At 43.7% G+C, this 16,384-nt stretch overlaps 1 protein-coding gene across 3 annotated transcripts in view; it reads right to left on the bottom strand.

Annotated features, from left to right (window-relative positions):
• HLCS (holocarboxylase synthetase) overlaps positions 1-16,384 on the bottom strand; it is a 209,010-nt gene that overhangs the window by 132,951 nt on the left and 59,675 nt on the right. For all 3 annotated transcript variants that reach the window (XM_075593777.1, XM_075593778.1, XM_075593779.1), the window contains one exon: positions 159-430. In XM_075593777.1, coding sequence (XP_075449892.1) covers positions 159-430 — 272 coding nt within the window. The remainder of the gene's footprint in view (positions 1-158; positions 431-16,384) is intronic.

The raw sequence follows: 16,384 nt of genomic DNA, 5'->3' as shown, positions 1-16,384 counted from the left end.
TACACAAATAAAAGCAAGCACACCAGTCATGCATAACCACGCACACAGACTGGGACAGGGAGGATTTACACCTGAAATAGTACCATATCCTTTAGCTTTATGTTAGCAGCTGGTTTGAAAGATTCTATGCATAAGGGATGTGTATATCAGGGACTTACCCCTCGAGTAGATCGAATGTTGTGGTCGTAACTTCAGCAAAGAGTACTACTTTCCCCAGCTTCTCTGTATGGAGATTCTTCCTATATGTTTCCAGGCTGAAGTCTTCGGATGAGATGCTTCCAGCTTCAGTTATGAGCGGTGCAAGACACGGACTTATGTCCATTCCAGGCTGGAGGGATGGACATACTTGAAGGGACAGCTTGCTAGATATAATTAATCCTTCTTTGTTCGTTCTTGTTTTAAGCCACTGGACTGCAGCCGGGTGCATAGCCTGCAGGGAAAGAGACACGGTGCTCACGAGACATGATTCATATCACCTAAATAAAGAAAAAATAAATGCTACGCCACCTAATTGCTTAAACCAGGGGTGGGCAACTTCAATCCTCAAGGGCCACCAACAGGTCAGGTATAAGGGATATCCCTGCTTCAGCACAGGTGGCTCAATCAGTGCTGTGCTAGAGCCTTATATCGTGAGCTGTTGATGTCCTTTGTGGACTGGAGTTGGCCATCTCTGGTTTAAACTATGGTGCTTTTGTATCAATTACTTTAACGTAACTTTTTTTTTTCCTTGTTACAGTACTTTTGGGGTATCCAAATTCTGAGAATGTGGACTTTTGTTAGCCCAAGCATTTTCCCTGAGAAAACAGGACAATCTGAGCTAAGCCATGATATTTGGGGGTTGACCTTCTTTGCCTCTCCAACATGCTAGGACCAGTTAAATATGTCCTGTGCTAATAAGTTTGGCAGGAAGACTAGGGTAAGTCGTGGTTCAGGACACGCGCCCTATTCAGGTAAACCTGATAACGGCGGATTTAACGGTGTATGAACATACTTTGTTTTAGGTCTGCGTTATATAGCAGAGTTCACAGAACCCCAACCGTAGCCAATTCCAGACCCACAAACATTTCGCACATAAAAGTAGGTCCCATTGTAACTCCTCTACTTGGGTACTGAGGTACTTCCAAGCTAGTCCTAAGAAAGTCCCCCAACCCAGGGGTGCACACACTTTCTTTGCGCCCCCTACCTGATCTCCCCCCTTGCTCGTGCCCTCCCCCGCTCTTACCTTCTCTCCGGCATCATTTGACGTCACAACGTCATGTGACGTCGCGTTGCCATTTGACCCCGTGGTGTCATTTGATGCCGCGTTGTCATAGCGACTCGTTGCCAAAAGCCGCTGGAGTGCAGGTAAGAGGCAATTACAGAGGCCTTGTGCGCTCCCCTGGCATTTTATTTAAAATGATGTGGGGAAGAGCGCGAGGCCTCTAAGCGCCGCCTGCCCCCCCCCCCCAGTTGGCGCACGCCTGCCGTAACGTACGCGGCTTACCACACAGAAAATGCTCTGATTAATGAATAGAGCTGGTCTTAAAGAACCCAAAACGCACAAGACATGGTGCAGAGCGAAATCCCTGGGGGGGGGTGGGAGTTGGGTCTCCTGCATTGCTCCGTGATATACAGTACATGTAATATACCTGCTAAATAGGTACGGGTGAAGAGCATGCATTTACAGGAGTCTCACGGAAAAAATAAAACAGGTCTCTCTCTCGAGTTAAAACATTTGCTAAAGTTTTAAGTGGGTGAGATTCTCATGATCATTAGATTTACATGTATATCCCCCTCACCCCCCCCCCCCCAAAAAAAAAAACATATTAAAAAAAAACACAAACTGGTGGCTAATTTCACAGTGAAGTATGCGAGCCGATTTGTATTATACGGTATGCTGATGTCAAAGTGTAAGGACATGGACTTCTAAAACAACCCCCACGGTCAATGCTGAGACTTGTGTTACATCCAGCAGCAATGATCAGAAACCAAGAGACGTTAATGTGATTTCCTATCAAATTAAACACCACCTTCCAGAAGGTCAGGGGTTCTCCCCTCCGGTCCTGAAGACCCCCCTCCCCCCCCCCCCCCCCCAACAGGTCAGATTTTCAGGATATCCCTGCTTCAGCAAAGGTGGCCCAGCCAGTCTTCGGCTGAGCAACTGATGGAGCCAACTGTGCTGAAGCAGGGATATCCTGGAAACCTGACCGTTGGGGGGAGGTGGGTGGTTTTGATGACTGGGGAAGCCCGGCAGTCAGTAAATGTTGCTAGAAATGTTATGCACATGTGTTTCGCGCGGCTTCCCTTAGCCCTTCACACGAGCAACATGCACTTGGCAAATGTATCTATTCGGAAAGATTAAAAAAAAAGTATTCAGTTCTAACCCTTAGGCCGGGGGTGCGCAAATTGGGGGGCGCAGGGCAGGAGGTTTGCGCACCCCTGCCGCAGGCTGCCCTTATGCTCTTCCCTGAACGTCACAAGGGTCGGCACGCAAGGGATCCTTCTGACGTTCATTGAGCATCATGCTATTAATGCTCATTTTCTAGGTGAAGTTCGTGGTCACGTGATCACTACCCCTCTCGGGTACTGCCAGACACCTGGCAGCTAAAGGGTGAATATATGTAAGCATTTTGCCGAGAAACCATCAAAAGTATGTAACATGCAAAATCCTATATATTTATTTTAATTATAAATCAGTTCTGTAGTATTAAATAGTACGAACTGCATCTAAAAAAATGTAAAAAAAATCAATTCAATTTTTTATGAGTTTTAATATAGTGACCATCCTTCGGTTGCTATAGCAGGTTTTAGCCCACCTCCCCGGCAGTGCAAGAGTTTTGTCAACAAAGTATCACAAACAGGAAAGTGTTGCAGTGTTCCCAGCAGGAGGCTGTAACTGGGGTGAAAGCTGTAACAATAGTCAATGTTACCGTTAATAATATAAGGTTACATTGTAGCTGTGGAGTTACACTGACGGATTGATTCAGCAGCAGCCATAACGTGCACCCAGAGCCGGATATTCGCTGGTCGATCGCCAGCTTAGGTAATCGGTTTTCATTAAAGGTAATCAAATGCTGCATATATTACAAATTAAAAAAAGAGCAGCGTGAAATGCTGCCGTCACCAGTAACCAGAGACCAATCTGCAACAATGGGGTCACAATACTAATAGTACTGAGCTTAATACAGCATTTTACATCCGGACACATATTACGCTAGCATTTTAGATTAGAGCTTTTGGAAAAGAAACCCTTGCAGGTTTCTTCATTGAATGACGAGGTTTGAAAAGCTCTGCACACTATCATTCCACGTATGAAGTTCTAAGAACTCTCGTCTTGTTCAATTAAAATCGTCAGAACTCCCAGGAATCTGCCTTTCTCCACGGCCAGTGGCGGATTTCACATGTTGCTGCCCATAGGCACTTCCCCCCGCGGGCCTCCGCCTCCTGCAGCGTCACGCGTGTCAAATGACACTGCAATGTCACGGGACACGGTGTTTCCGTGACAACGCCATGTGACATCCCATGGTCATGGCAACGAGACGCCACGTGTCGTCGCCGCGTCATTGGACGCCATGATGCTGCAGCAGGAGGAGGAGGAGGAGGACGATGCGACGGAGAAGGTAAGGCGACGCGTCACAGCCGGCTGATCCCGGTAAGTAAACAGTTACAGAGGCCTCACGTGATCCCCCCGGCATTTAATTTAAATGCCTTGGGGGGAAGAGCGCGGGGCCTCTGCAACCGCCCGCGATCCCCCAGCAAAATCTCCCGCCCCCCACTTTGCGCACCCCTGCTCTGGATTAGTTAAAACAATGGAGTAACAGGCCTCTTACACCTGACAGTCTCAAGTAGAAAAAGGTGCAATGTGTCAAAATAAATGTTATTTGCATGAATTCACGACCCCTTATTTCCCCCCCAGGAGGTATACGTGCGGAATAATATTGAACAGTGTGGCATATTGTTCCAGTTGCAAGCACCAAGGATTTCTAAGGATCTTTCATTTTTACCAGCACACACATTGTAAGGACGAACAAGTAGAAGAGGGGAAAAAAAATATTCAATCATATAAGGAATTTAACAAAATTCAACGTAATCTTGCTCAAAGGTATGGTAATTTCTTCTGTATTACAGTCATTTGTTTAACTGCAATAGTTATTTTATTTGGGTCAAATTAATTTCATGTGAAACATGGCTTCTCCTGCTCATTGTTTATTAAAGTAATGTATATAAAATATAATATATATATATATATATATATATATAAAAAATTATTCACCCTTCATAGTACACTTGTGTTTCCAGTACGGATAATGGGTATTCTGCAGATATTTTATTTCAGAAGATTTTCTTGTCAAGTCGGCGTAAAGCTGGTTGATTGACACCGCCATTATTGAAGTATAATGTCCCCGGGCACCAGACATGGTGCAGAGTGAGGTAGCACACCTCAGGGCTGACGCAACTCTACGTGCCGAAACCCAGCCAAGGCCTAAAAAGCATGACTTGTAAATGAAGGGTCTCATGACCAGCAAATGTGCTCTTCATGAAATTTCCCCCGTCATGGATAATAAAGTCAGGTGTCCCCTTTGCAATGTGCTGTATCTGCGTCCCATCAGGCCCTGTCAAGCCCTCCCCCAGGATGGATTACCAAGCCACAACTCAATACTGCGCTGGGAATCTACTTTCTAATTCGATTATGGCTGCACGACATTTTAATAACAAATGTACAGTACTGGTCTCCCAGGAAACAAAGAACTGTCCATAAACTGAGCTCATTTCTTAAGGCTTGTTTTCGGATAGCTACATTGCAAACAACTCCATGACTTTCTGCAGCTGTACAACTATGGCAAACACGCAGTGAGATGTGGTGGGTTCCAGAAATGACACTGTTTAAAGCAGCAAGTTACTCCTTTAAGCCAAGTTGTACCCTATATCATAAGGGGGTACGCAAAGAGCAGGCATGAAACGGCAATCAATTCAGTACCCCTGCTCTCTTTAGAGGCAGCACCAGTAGGAACCCACTCCGAAACCTCCCAGCGATAGCATAGCTAAGGAGAGAGGGGGTGACGGATGTGTGCAGTTCACGTTCCATCCCATGTAAACTCCGTCCCTGTGCTAAGACGGTCCTGCTGCTCCCAAGAGCTGCCTTACAGTATAGTCCTCTTTCAGTATGTATGGTCCATAACATAATAAGCTGAAGTACAGCGTGCAGACTCAGACAAGCAGGAATAGCACAGTAACAGTTGGACGGGACGTCCTGCGGGGTCGCACAGCTAAACGCATTGCAAACGCAGTACAGCAAATCAGGCACAAATAAAAGTCTCTTGCTAAGTTACATCCTGGGAGATGCTAAATGAAACAATTAAGCACCAAATTAAACTCCCCTCCGTTTCCTAGAGTCTCCTGCTATCCTGACGTGTTATACGTGAAAAAAGGCACTTTATCAAAGGATTTGCATTTTGGGCTGTTTTGACGCACGGTTTTCACAGAAAAAGGGTTAATAGTCTGATTTTGCAGTCCCAAAAAAAACAAAAAACTGTTCTTTGTTGCTTCTGTTGTTGTTCGGGTGAGTGAGATACAGGTGATCACTGTAATAGACAGTTTGGCACTGAAAGACTTACTTTAGCAATCAGGCCTCTGATGTTGCCACTGTTCACCTTGCAAATGTTTGCACAGATCTGCAAAAGTCTGATTCACGTACCACACACAGGGAAGTAAGGGACTGGCCCAAAGTTACAAGGAGCTGACACGGATAATTCTGTCGGGCTCAACCACTTCAAGGCAGCGATACGATTACCACGCCAGCACTCCTTCCAGGTGAAATCCAATGTAGCAAATTTTGGTAACTCCTTAAAGCTGCAGACCAAGCAATATCCTACATCTGTGGGTTTTTTTTGTTTGTTTGTTTTAATAAATCAGTTCTGTACTATGAGAAAATACTTGTAGCATTTTTTTTTAAACAACTCTGAATTTCATTTTTAATTTATTATAATGTAACAATCATTTGTTGTTTCTATAGCAACCATTTACAAAGTCACATCCCCTTCCTCTTCTGAAACAGGCACTGGCACACCCCTTTTTGAGCCCTGCCCTCTCTCTAGCAGTGCACCAATTGTATCTAGTGATGGCCTGGTCACATGATCTTCCCCACAGAACTTTGCATCTTTGGTCTTCTTCTGCTGCGCTGACAGCCATTTAGTGAACCCCTGAGCCGAATATTCGCCGATCGATCACAGGAGAACGGATCGATCGGCAACTTAGCTAATTACTTATTGTGCGGATTGTATTGATGCACATATTAAAGGGGGAAAAAAATAATTTAAAAAACAAAACGCAGCTTGGACTGCTGCTTTAAACAGGTCTCTGCCTCTAATATTCTTCGGGGTTATGAAAAATTGCTCACTTAAAAGAGCATTATACATAATTATGTTATGTATTTCATGTGAAATTATGACGTTCTAAGCTAAAATGTTAACTTCCGTTGGGAACATCTCTATTATAAATCTAACACGTTTCCCATTTGGAATGCCAGGAACATTTCCGTAAAACCAATCGGGGTTCACTTATTTTGCCACGTTTTTTTTTTTTTATTGAAACAATGGAAATGAACCAGAAATTCTAAACAGAACTGAAAGAGTAACATAATACTGTATATCTATCCAAGTCAATGTAGAGCTAAATATAGCCGTTTTTAATACATTTCACTACAATAAAGTTGAAACTGAATAGAAAAGTCATAACATAGAATAGGTCTAAACTATTTAGTTTACTTTATTAAGTCCAAGTTAAAGCAAAACTAAAACCGACGATCCGCGCTAACCTCATTCACCAGGTCAGACCCTGAACATTGAAACCGCTTTTGCGATTATAGTTTACAATATTTCAGCTAAGCGGAGCGAGTCGCCCCGTGTTTCTGGGGATCGCCCTTCAAAATATGGGCCACGTTTTTCCATCCTAAAAAATTCCCAAATTCTCTGGCACAAAATACTGTGAAAAGGAATAAATTCAGCTTACAGAATGAAGCTCGGATTTATCTCGCAGCTAAAACAAGATACGAGTGATTCGCTCATTTTTGAGAGAGTATTGACCAGGGACAGCTCTTCCAAAGAGTACTGTCCAAGTCTGCAGTGGGAGTTTTATAGAACACATCCTTTCTGAGAACACAGACTAGCAGGGTTTGATTACACATGGGGGTTTTCCTTTGACCCGTACGACACAGGACGGCTGAAATCGCACTGAAACTCTGCAGTTACTGCTCTCCAGGAACACAGCGCTCCCATTAAGTCCAGTCCCATCATATTCACCTGATGCTTTACATGTCAGTAGCAAAGGAAAGACAGAACTGAGCCGTTTAAGAAGAAGCAGACACCACAGCACTGCACAATGAATCCCACTCAAAGCCTTGCACTTCATAAATTATAATTACAAACCTAAGACGCCTGCCACCAGACTCACGGGAAGAAAACACATATCGATCATTTCCTTGTGGATTGTAGTTTGCCTTTGTTAACACTATGTTACCAAGTTTTACTAACTACTCTCTTGGAACACTATTGGCGGCTTGGAAATCTCACTGAAATAGCTCGTGTGCGCCTACGTAACAACCTGAAACTTCGCTACGTGGCGCACGGGACAAGAGAAAAAGTGTTGTGTGGTGCACAGCAACCAGACTAGGTCATGTGGCAAGATTAAAAAATGTATTTATTTCAACTGCATAAAAAACGGTAAGAGTACAGCCCTCCTACGCGTTTCATGGCTTCTGGCACTTTATCAACAGGGGACCAACCGTGAGTACACATGCTTTACGGAATGCCCTAAGGAGAGGTGAATGGATGATACTTTCACCAAGGGATTCATGTGTTATTCATGCATTATTGAATTTGAGCATTTATACTTCAATTATATTATGTCCCCTGTATGGTTACCTCTGTACAGAAATTATGAAAACTAAGGGTCATAGCATTTGAGCTCCCACAAAACCCTACTCATACTTCTGGCACACGGGACACGCCTGTGCCAGGCACACACATGTAAATGGTATGTACTAAAATTAAGGTTTCCGTGGGCCCCCCAAAAAAGGAGAAAATGCATCCAAATGTTCTGTTAAGTTCATCTTTGCGTAAACCCTAAAACGTATCTTTGTATTGTTAGCGCAGAATGACATTTGCCAACTATTTATTTGATGCAAAATAGATCTTTAATTAAACAGGTTAACAATGTGTATTTTTACAGCATGGCTATTACAAATAATATAGCAGTAACAGTTTATATCTACTAATACTATCCGAAAATAAAACGCACAATTCTGTTTTTATTTAAATTGAATCAAATCAAAACATGATGCATGTAAAACATCGAATTATGCACCATACTATACATAGGAAGTCGCATAACGACCGTCATACAGAACACACATTTGTGAGGGGTTGTACTACTTTTTAGCACAAACAAAAGTGATCAAAGTACAATAGCCTGTGAGAAGACATAACAAAATAAGTGTGTATTCTGCCTTTTTATTACAGGTTTGAAGCAGGGGGTGTCCGGAGCTGTACCCCATTAATTTCAGCTACGGGGACCCCCTGCTTCCAGGGATACCTCCGAAGGGGGTGCCGGTCAGAGAAACTGTGTGGCTAACAAAATGGCGGCGTTTAAATGTCCTGCGTCCCGCCGGCCAATAGGAAGCTGTGAAGTCTTCCGGTGTAGCTTCCTTTTGGCCCGCGTGACCAGGCCATTTAAACTGAAGTACCAGCACCCCCTACGGAGGCAAATACAGTATCTCTGGAAGCAGGGGGCGCCCCTGAGCTGAAATTAACACAGTTCAGCTCAGGAGACCCCCTGCTACAACCCTGTAACAACAACAAAACCTATTTAAAATGAAACCCGCATTGCGGCTTTAACCCCTTGGTGCGTGCTGAAGCGGTTTTTGTCTTCTTCCAGTAACTGCACAGGGTCCGAATCATGCGAAACATTACAGTGCATCTCCCTGCAGCATAAAGTTAAGCTATTTAGACAGGTGTGGTCACGTGACTAAACTAACATGAGACCAGCGTCAAATGACAGCTCCGAGACGCGCAGCTTCCCGAGACACTCCACCAGGGCAACACAAATATTATTGTTTCCAGATTGGATCGCAATATCCTGCAACGTTATTTGACCACACAGGTGGTGCCCACCCGTGGCACTTACAAGATAAAGAAAATAACACTGGGCGCCTCCCAAACCCGCCGCAAATCCTATATCATGTACCGTACTAATGAGCCTCACGACATTCCGCACACGTATGGAACCAGTTAAGGACAGGGGAATTCCACGAGAAGAGTCTCGTATGGAAGGACTAAAACAAACACACGCACTTCTGAAGTAAGCGGCATTAATATTCAATGTAAATATTTATAGCCACAGTTTCCCCCTCTGTGTCTCGCTCTGGGGAGCCCCTGGTTTAGGGGCGGCCAACTCCAGCCCTCAAGAGCCACCAACAGGTCAGGTTTCAGGATATCCCTGCTTCAGCACAGGTGGCTCGGTCAAAGATTGAGCCACGTGTGCTGAAGCAAGGACTGATTGAGCCATCTGTGCTGAAGCAGGGATATCCTGAAAACATGACCTGTTGGTGGCCCTTGAGGACTGGCGTTGGCCGCCCCTGTCCTAGTTCCAGAGGTACCAATAAAGGTATCACCAGTACTTCCTAGCATTGTAGCCCCCCTGTGTCACGCTGGCCTATGGGAAGAAGCTTTCCATTGGCCCGCAGGAGGTTTAATTAAATCGCCATTTTTCAGAGGGGACAGGAATGCGCTGCATTCAGCATCATCTCAGGAAACAGGGGGTCCCCCGAAAATAGCACGGTCTAGCTCTGGAGATCCCCTGACACAAGGGAAAAAAGTAAGGGGGGGCCTGTTCCTTTAATTTTCATATATATTTCTCTCACCATCCAACGAACCGTCAAACACACATACGTGTAACATACGCAACATACGCAACACACGCATATATCACTTTCCTTTTTTTTTTCTTCCCAACTCCTATTTTTCTATTAATGTTTTCTTTTTGCAAGCCGAGAGAGGATTCGGGCTGTCAACGGGCAATACATTGAAGGGGTAATATGTCAAATAAAATGGTTAGAGTGTTTCGACAACATTATCATTGGGATAACATCACAAAATGTAAACAAAATGAAAAATAATAATTCGGGATTGTAGGGATGCTCCACGTCAAATAGAAATGAGATGTGTTATAGGTTAAACACCCCTCCCCCTCTCCCCCCCCCCCCCTTCCATGGTTACAGCTACAGTATACAGCAGGGCAAGGGGTTTCTCTTTGAGGCCGTACTCATGTAGTTATTGTCCAAGGAGGAAAGTGCTCAGCCTCTGCAAACTAGCACAGCAATGACACAATTGTGAGCTTAGAATAGACCGTTCGCCCCGATATACCCAACCTGTAGTGACCTCTAGTGTTCACTTATTATATCCTATTAAGTCATACTGTACCCCCAGCTCCCTCTCCCGTTACTGCTTATATCTTATTACCTGTATATCATACTGTACCCCCAGCTCCCTCTCCCGTTACTGCGTATTATATCTTATTACCTGTATATCACACTGTACCACCAGCTCCCTCTCCCGTTACTGCGTATTATATCTTATTACCTGTATATCATACTGTACCACCAGCTCCCTCTCCCGTTACTGCGTATTATATCTTATTACCTGTATATCACACTGTACCACCAGCTCCCTCTCCCGTTACTGCGTATTATATCTTATTACCTGTATATCATACTGTACCACCAGCTCCCTCTCCCGTTACTGCGTATTATATCTTATTACCTGTATATCACACTGTACCACCAGCTCCCTCTCCCGTTACTGCGTATTATATCTTATTACCTGTATATCATACTGTACCCCCAGCTCCCTCTCCCGTTACTGCGTATTATATCTTATTACCTGTATATCACACTGTACCACCAGCTCCCTCTCCCGTTACTGCGTATTATATCTTATTACCCGTATATCACACTGTACCACCAGCTCCCTCTCCCGTTACTGCGTATTATATCTTATTACCTGTATATCATACTGTACCACCAGCTCCCTCTCCCGTTACTGCGTATTATATCTTATTACCTGTATATCATACTGTACCACCAGCTCCCTCTCCCGTTACTGCGTATTATATCTTATTACCTGTATATCATACTGTACCACCAGCTCCCTCTCCCGTTACTGCGTATTATATCTTATTACCTGTATATCACACTGTACCACCAGCTCCCTCTCCCGTTACTGCGTATTATATCTTATTACCTGTATATCATACTGTACCACCAGCTCCCTCTCCCGTTACTGCGTATTATATCTTATTACCTGTATATCATACTGTACCCCCAGCTCCCTCTCCCGTTACTGCGTATTATATCTTATTACCTGTATATCACACTGTACCACCAGCTCCCTCTCCCGTTACTGCGTATTATATCTTATTACCTGTATATCATACTGTACCCCCAGCTCCCTCTCCCGTTACTGCGTATTATATCTTATTACCTGTATATCATACTGTACCACCAGCTCCCTCTCCCGTTACTGCGTATTATATCTTATTACCTGTATATCACACTGTACCACCAGCTCCCTCTCCCGTTACTGCGTATTATATCTTATTACCTGTATATCACACTGTACCACCAGCTCCCTCTCCCATTACTGCGTATTATATCTTATTACCTGTATATCACACTGTACCCCCAGCTCCCTCTCCCGTTACTGCGTATTATATCTTATTACCTGTATATCATACTGTACCACCAGCTCCCTCTCCCGTTACTGCGTATTATATCTTATTACCTGTATATCATACTGTACCCCCAGCTCCCTCTCCCGTTACTGCGTATTATATCTTATTACCTGTATATCATACTGTACCACCAGCTCCCTCTCCCGTTACTGCGTATTATATCTTATTACCTGTATATCACACTGTACCACCAGCTCCCTCTCCCGTTACTGCTTATTATATCTTATTACCTGTATATCATACTGTACCACCAGCTCCCTCTCCCGTTACTGCGTATTATATCTTATTACCTGTATATCATACTGTACCACCAGCTCCCTCTCCCGTTACTGCGTATTATATCTTATTACCTGTATATCACACTGTACCACCAGCTCCCTCTCCCGTTACTGCGTATTATATCTTATTACCTGTATATCATACTGTACCACCAGCTCCCTCTCCCGTTACTGCGTATTATATCTTATTACCTGTATATCATACTGTACCCCCAGCTCCCTCTCCCGTTACTGCGTATTATATCTTATTACCTGTATATCATACTGTACCACCAGCTCCCTCTCCCGTTACTGCGTATTATATCTTATTACCTGTATATCATACTGTACCACCAGCTCCCTCTCCCGTTACTGCGTATTATATCTTATTACCTGTATATCACACTGTACCACCAGCTCCCTCTCCCGTTACTGCGTATTATATCTTATTACCCGTATATCACACTGTACCACCAGCTCCCTCTCCCGTTACTGCGTATTATATCTTATTACCTGTATATCATACTGTACCACCAGCTCCCTCTCCCGTTACTGCGTATTATATCTTATTACCTGTATATCATACTGTACCACCAGCTCCCTCTCCCGTTACTGCGTATTATATCTTATTACCTGTATATCATACTGTACCACCAGCTCCCTCTCCCGTTACTGCGTATTATATCTTATTACCTGTATATCACACTGTACCACCAGCTCCCTCTCCCGTTACTGCGTATTATATCTTATTACCTGTATATCATACTGTACCACCAGCTCCCTCTCCCGTTACTGCGTATTATATCTTATTACCTGTATATCACACTGTACCACCAGCTCCCTCTCCCGTTACTGCGTATTATATCTTATTACCTGTATATCATACTGTACCCCCAGCTCCCTCTCCCGTTACTGCTTATTATATCTTATTACCTGTATATCATACTGTACCACCAGCTCCCTCTCCCGTTACTGCGTGTTATATCTTATTACCTGTATATCATACTGTACCACCAGCTCCCTCTCCCGTTACTGCGTATTATATCTTATTACCTGTATATCATACTGTACCCCCAGCTCCCTCTCCCGTTACTGCGTATTATATCTTATTACCTGTATATCACACTGTATCACCAGCTCCCTCTCCCGTTACTGCGTATTATATCTTATTACCTGTATATCACACTGTACCACCAGCTCCCTCTCCCGTTACTGCGTATTATATCTTATTACCTGTATATCATACTGTACCACCAGCTCCCTCTCCCGTTACTGCGTATTATATCTTATTACCTGTATATCACACTGTACCACCAGCTCCCTCTCCCGTTACTGCGTATTATATCTTATTACCTGTATATCACACTGTACCACCAGCTCCCTCTCCGTTACTGCGTATTATATCTTATTACCTGTATATCACACTGTACCACCAGCTCCCTCTCCCGTTACTGCGTATTATATCTTATTACCTGTATATCATACTGTACCACCAGCTCCCTCTCCCGTTACTGCGTATTATATCTTATTACCTGTATATCAGACTGTACCACCAGCTCCCTCTCCCGTTACTGCGTATTATATCTTATTACCTGTATATCATACTGTACCCCCAGCTCCCTCTCCCGTTACTGCGTATTATATCTTATTACCTGTATATCATACTGTACCACCAGCTCCCTCTCTCGTTACTGCGTATTATATCTTATTACCTGTATATCATACTGTACCACCAGCTCCCTCTCCGTTACTGCGTATTATATCTTATTACCTGTATATCATACTGTACCACCAGCTCCCTCTCCCGTTACTGCGTATTATATCTTATTACCTGTATATCATACTGTACCCCCAGCTCCCTCTCCCGTTACTGCGTATTATATCTTATTACCTGTATATCATACTGTACCCCCAGCTCCCTCTCCCGTTACTGCGTATTATATCTTATTACCTGTATATCACACTGTACCCCAGCTCCCTCTCCCGTTACTGCGTATTATATCTTATTACCTGTATATCACACTGTACCACCAGCTCCCTCTCCCGTTACTGCGCATTATATCTTATTACCTGTATATCACACTGTACCACCAGCTCCCTCTCCCGTTACTGCGTATTATATCTTATTACCTGTATATCATACTGTACCACCAGCTCCCTCTCCCGTTACTGCGTATTATATCTTATTACCTGTATATCACACTGTACCACCAGCTCCCTCTCCCGTTACTGCGTATTATATCTTATTACCTGTATATCATACTGTACACCAGCTCCCTCTCCCGTTACTGCGTATTATATCTTATTACCTGTATATCACACTGTACCACCAGCTCCCTCTCCCGTTACTGCGTATTATATCTTATTACCTGTATATCATACTGTACCACCAGCTCCCTCTCCCGTTACTGCGTATTATATCTTATTACCTGTATATCATACTGTACCCCCAGCTCCCTCTCCCGTTACTGCGTATTATATCTTATTACCTGTATATCATACTGTACCACCAGCTCCCTCTCCGTTACTGCGTATTATATCTTATTACCTGTATATCACACTGTACCACCAGCTCCCTCTCCCGTTACTGCGTATTATATCTTATTACCTGTATATCATACTGTACCACCAGCTCCCTCTCCCGTTACTGCGTATTATATCTTATTACCTGTATATCATACTGTAACATCAGCTCCCTCTCCCGTTACTGCGTATTATATCTTATTACCTGTATATCACACTGTACCACCAGCTCCCTCTCCCGTTACTGCGTATTATATCTTATTACCTGTATATCACACTGTACCCCCAGCTCCCTCTCCCGTTACTGCGTATTATATCTTATTACCTGTATATCATACTGTACCACCAGCTCCCTCTCCCGTTACTGCGTATTATATCTTATTACCTGTATATCATACTGTACCACCAGCTCCCTCTCCCGTTACTGCGTATTATATCTTATTACCTGTATATCATACTGTACCACCAGCTCCCTCTCCCGTTACTGCGTATTATATCTTATTACCTGTATATCATACTGTACCACCAGCTCCCTCTCCCGTTACTGCGTATTATATCTTATTACCTGTATATCATACTGTACCACCAGCTCCCTCTCCCGTTACTGCGTATTATATCTTATTACCTGTATATCATACTGTACCACCAGCTCCTCTCCCGTTACTGCGTATTATATCTTATTACCTGTATATCATACTGTACCACCAGCTCCCTCTCCCGTTACTGCGTATTATATCTTATTACCTGTATATCACACTGTACCACCAGCTCCCTCTCCGTTACTGCGTATTATATCTTATTACCTGTATATCACACTGTACCACCAGCTCCCTCTCCCGTTACTGCGTATTATATCTTATTACCTGTATATCACACTGTACCACCAGCTCCCTCTCCCGTTACTGCGTATTATATCTTATTACCTGTATATCATACTGTACCCCCAGCTCCCTCTCCCGTTACTGCGTATTATATCTTATTACCTGTATATCACACTGTACCACCAGCTCCCTCTCCCGTTACTGCGTATTATATCTTATTACCTGTATATCATACTGTACCACCAGCTCCCTCTCCCGTTACTGCGTATTATATCTTATTACCTGTATATCATACTGTGCCACCAGCTCCCTCTCCCGTTACTGCGTATTGTATCTTATTACCTGTATATCATACTGTACCACCAGCTCCCTCTCCCGTTACTGCGTATTATATCTTATTACCTGTATATCATACTGTACCACCAGCTCCCTCTCCCGTTACTGCGTATTATATCTTATTACCTGTATATCACACTGTACACCAGCTCCCTCTCCGTTACTGCGTATTATATCTTATTACCTGTATATCATACTGTACCACCAGCTCCCTCTCCCGTTACTGCGTATTATATCTTATTACCTGTATATCACACTGTACCACCAGCTCCCTCTCCCGTTACTGCGTATTATATCTTATTACCTGTATATCATACTGTACCACCAGCTCCCTCTCCCGTTACTGCGTATTATATCTTATTACCTGTATATCATACTGTACCACCAGCTCCCTCTCCCGTTACTGCGTATTATATCTTATTACCTGTATATCATACTGTACCACCAGCTCCCTCTCCCGTTACTGCGTATTATATCTTATTACCTGTATATCATACTGTACCACCAGCTCCCTCTCCCGTTACTGCGTATTATATCTTATTACCTGTATATCACACTGTACCACCAGCTCCCTCTCCCGTTACTGCGTATTATATCTTATTACCTGTATATCACACTGTACCACCAGCTCCCTCTCCCGTTACTGCGTATTATATCTTATTACCTGTATATCACACTGTGCCA

This window comes from Ascaphus truei, chromosome 3, assembly GCF_040206685.1.
Source record: "Ascaphus truei isolate aAscTru1 chromosome 3, aAscTru1.hap1, whole genome shotgun sequence".
Lineage (NCBI taxonomy): Eukaryota > Metazoa > Chordata > Amphibia > Anura > Ascaphidae > Ascaphus > Ascaphus truei.
Note: the sequence above shows the minus strand (reverse complement) of the source record. Positions and strands in the feature narration are given on the sequence as shown.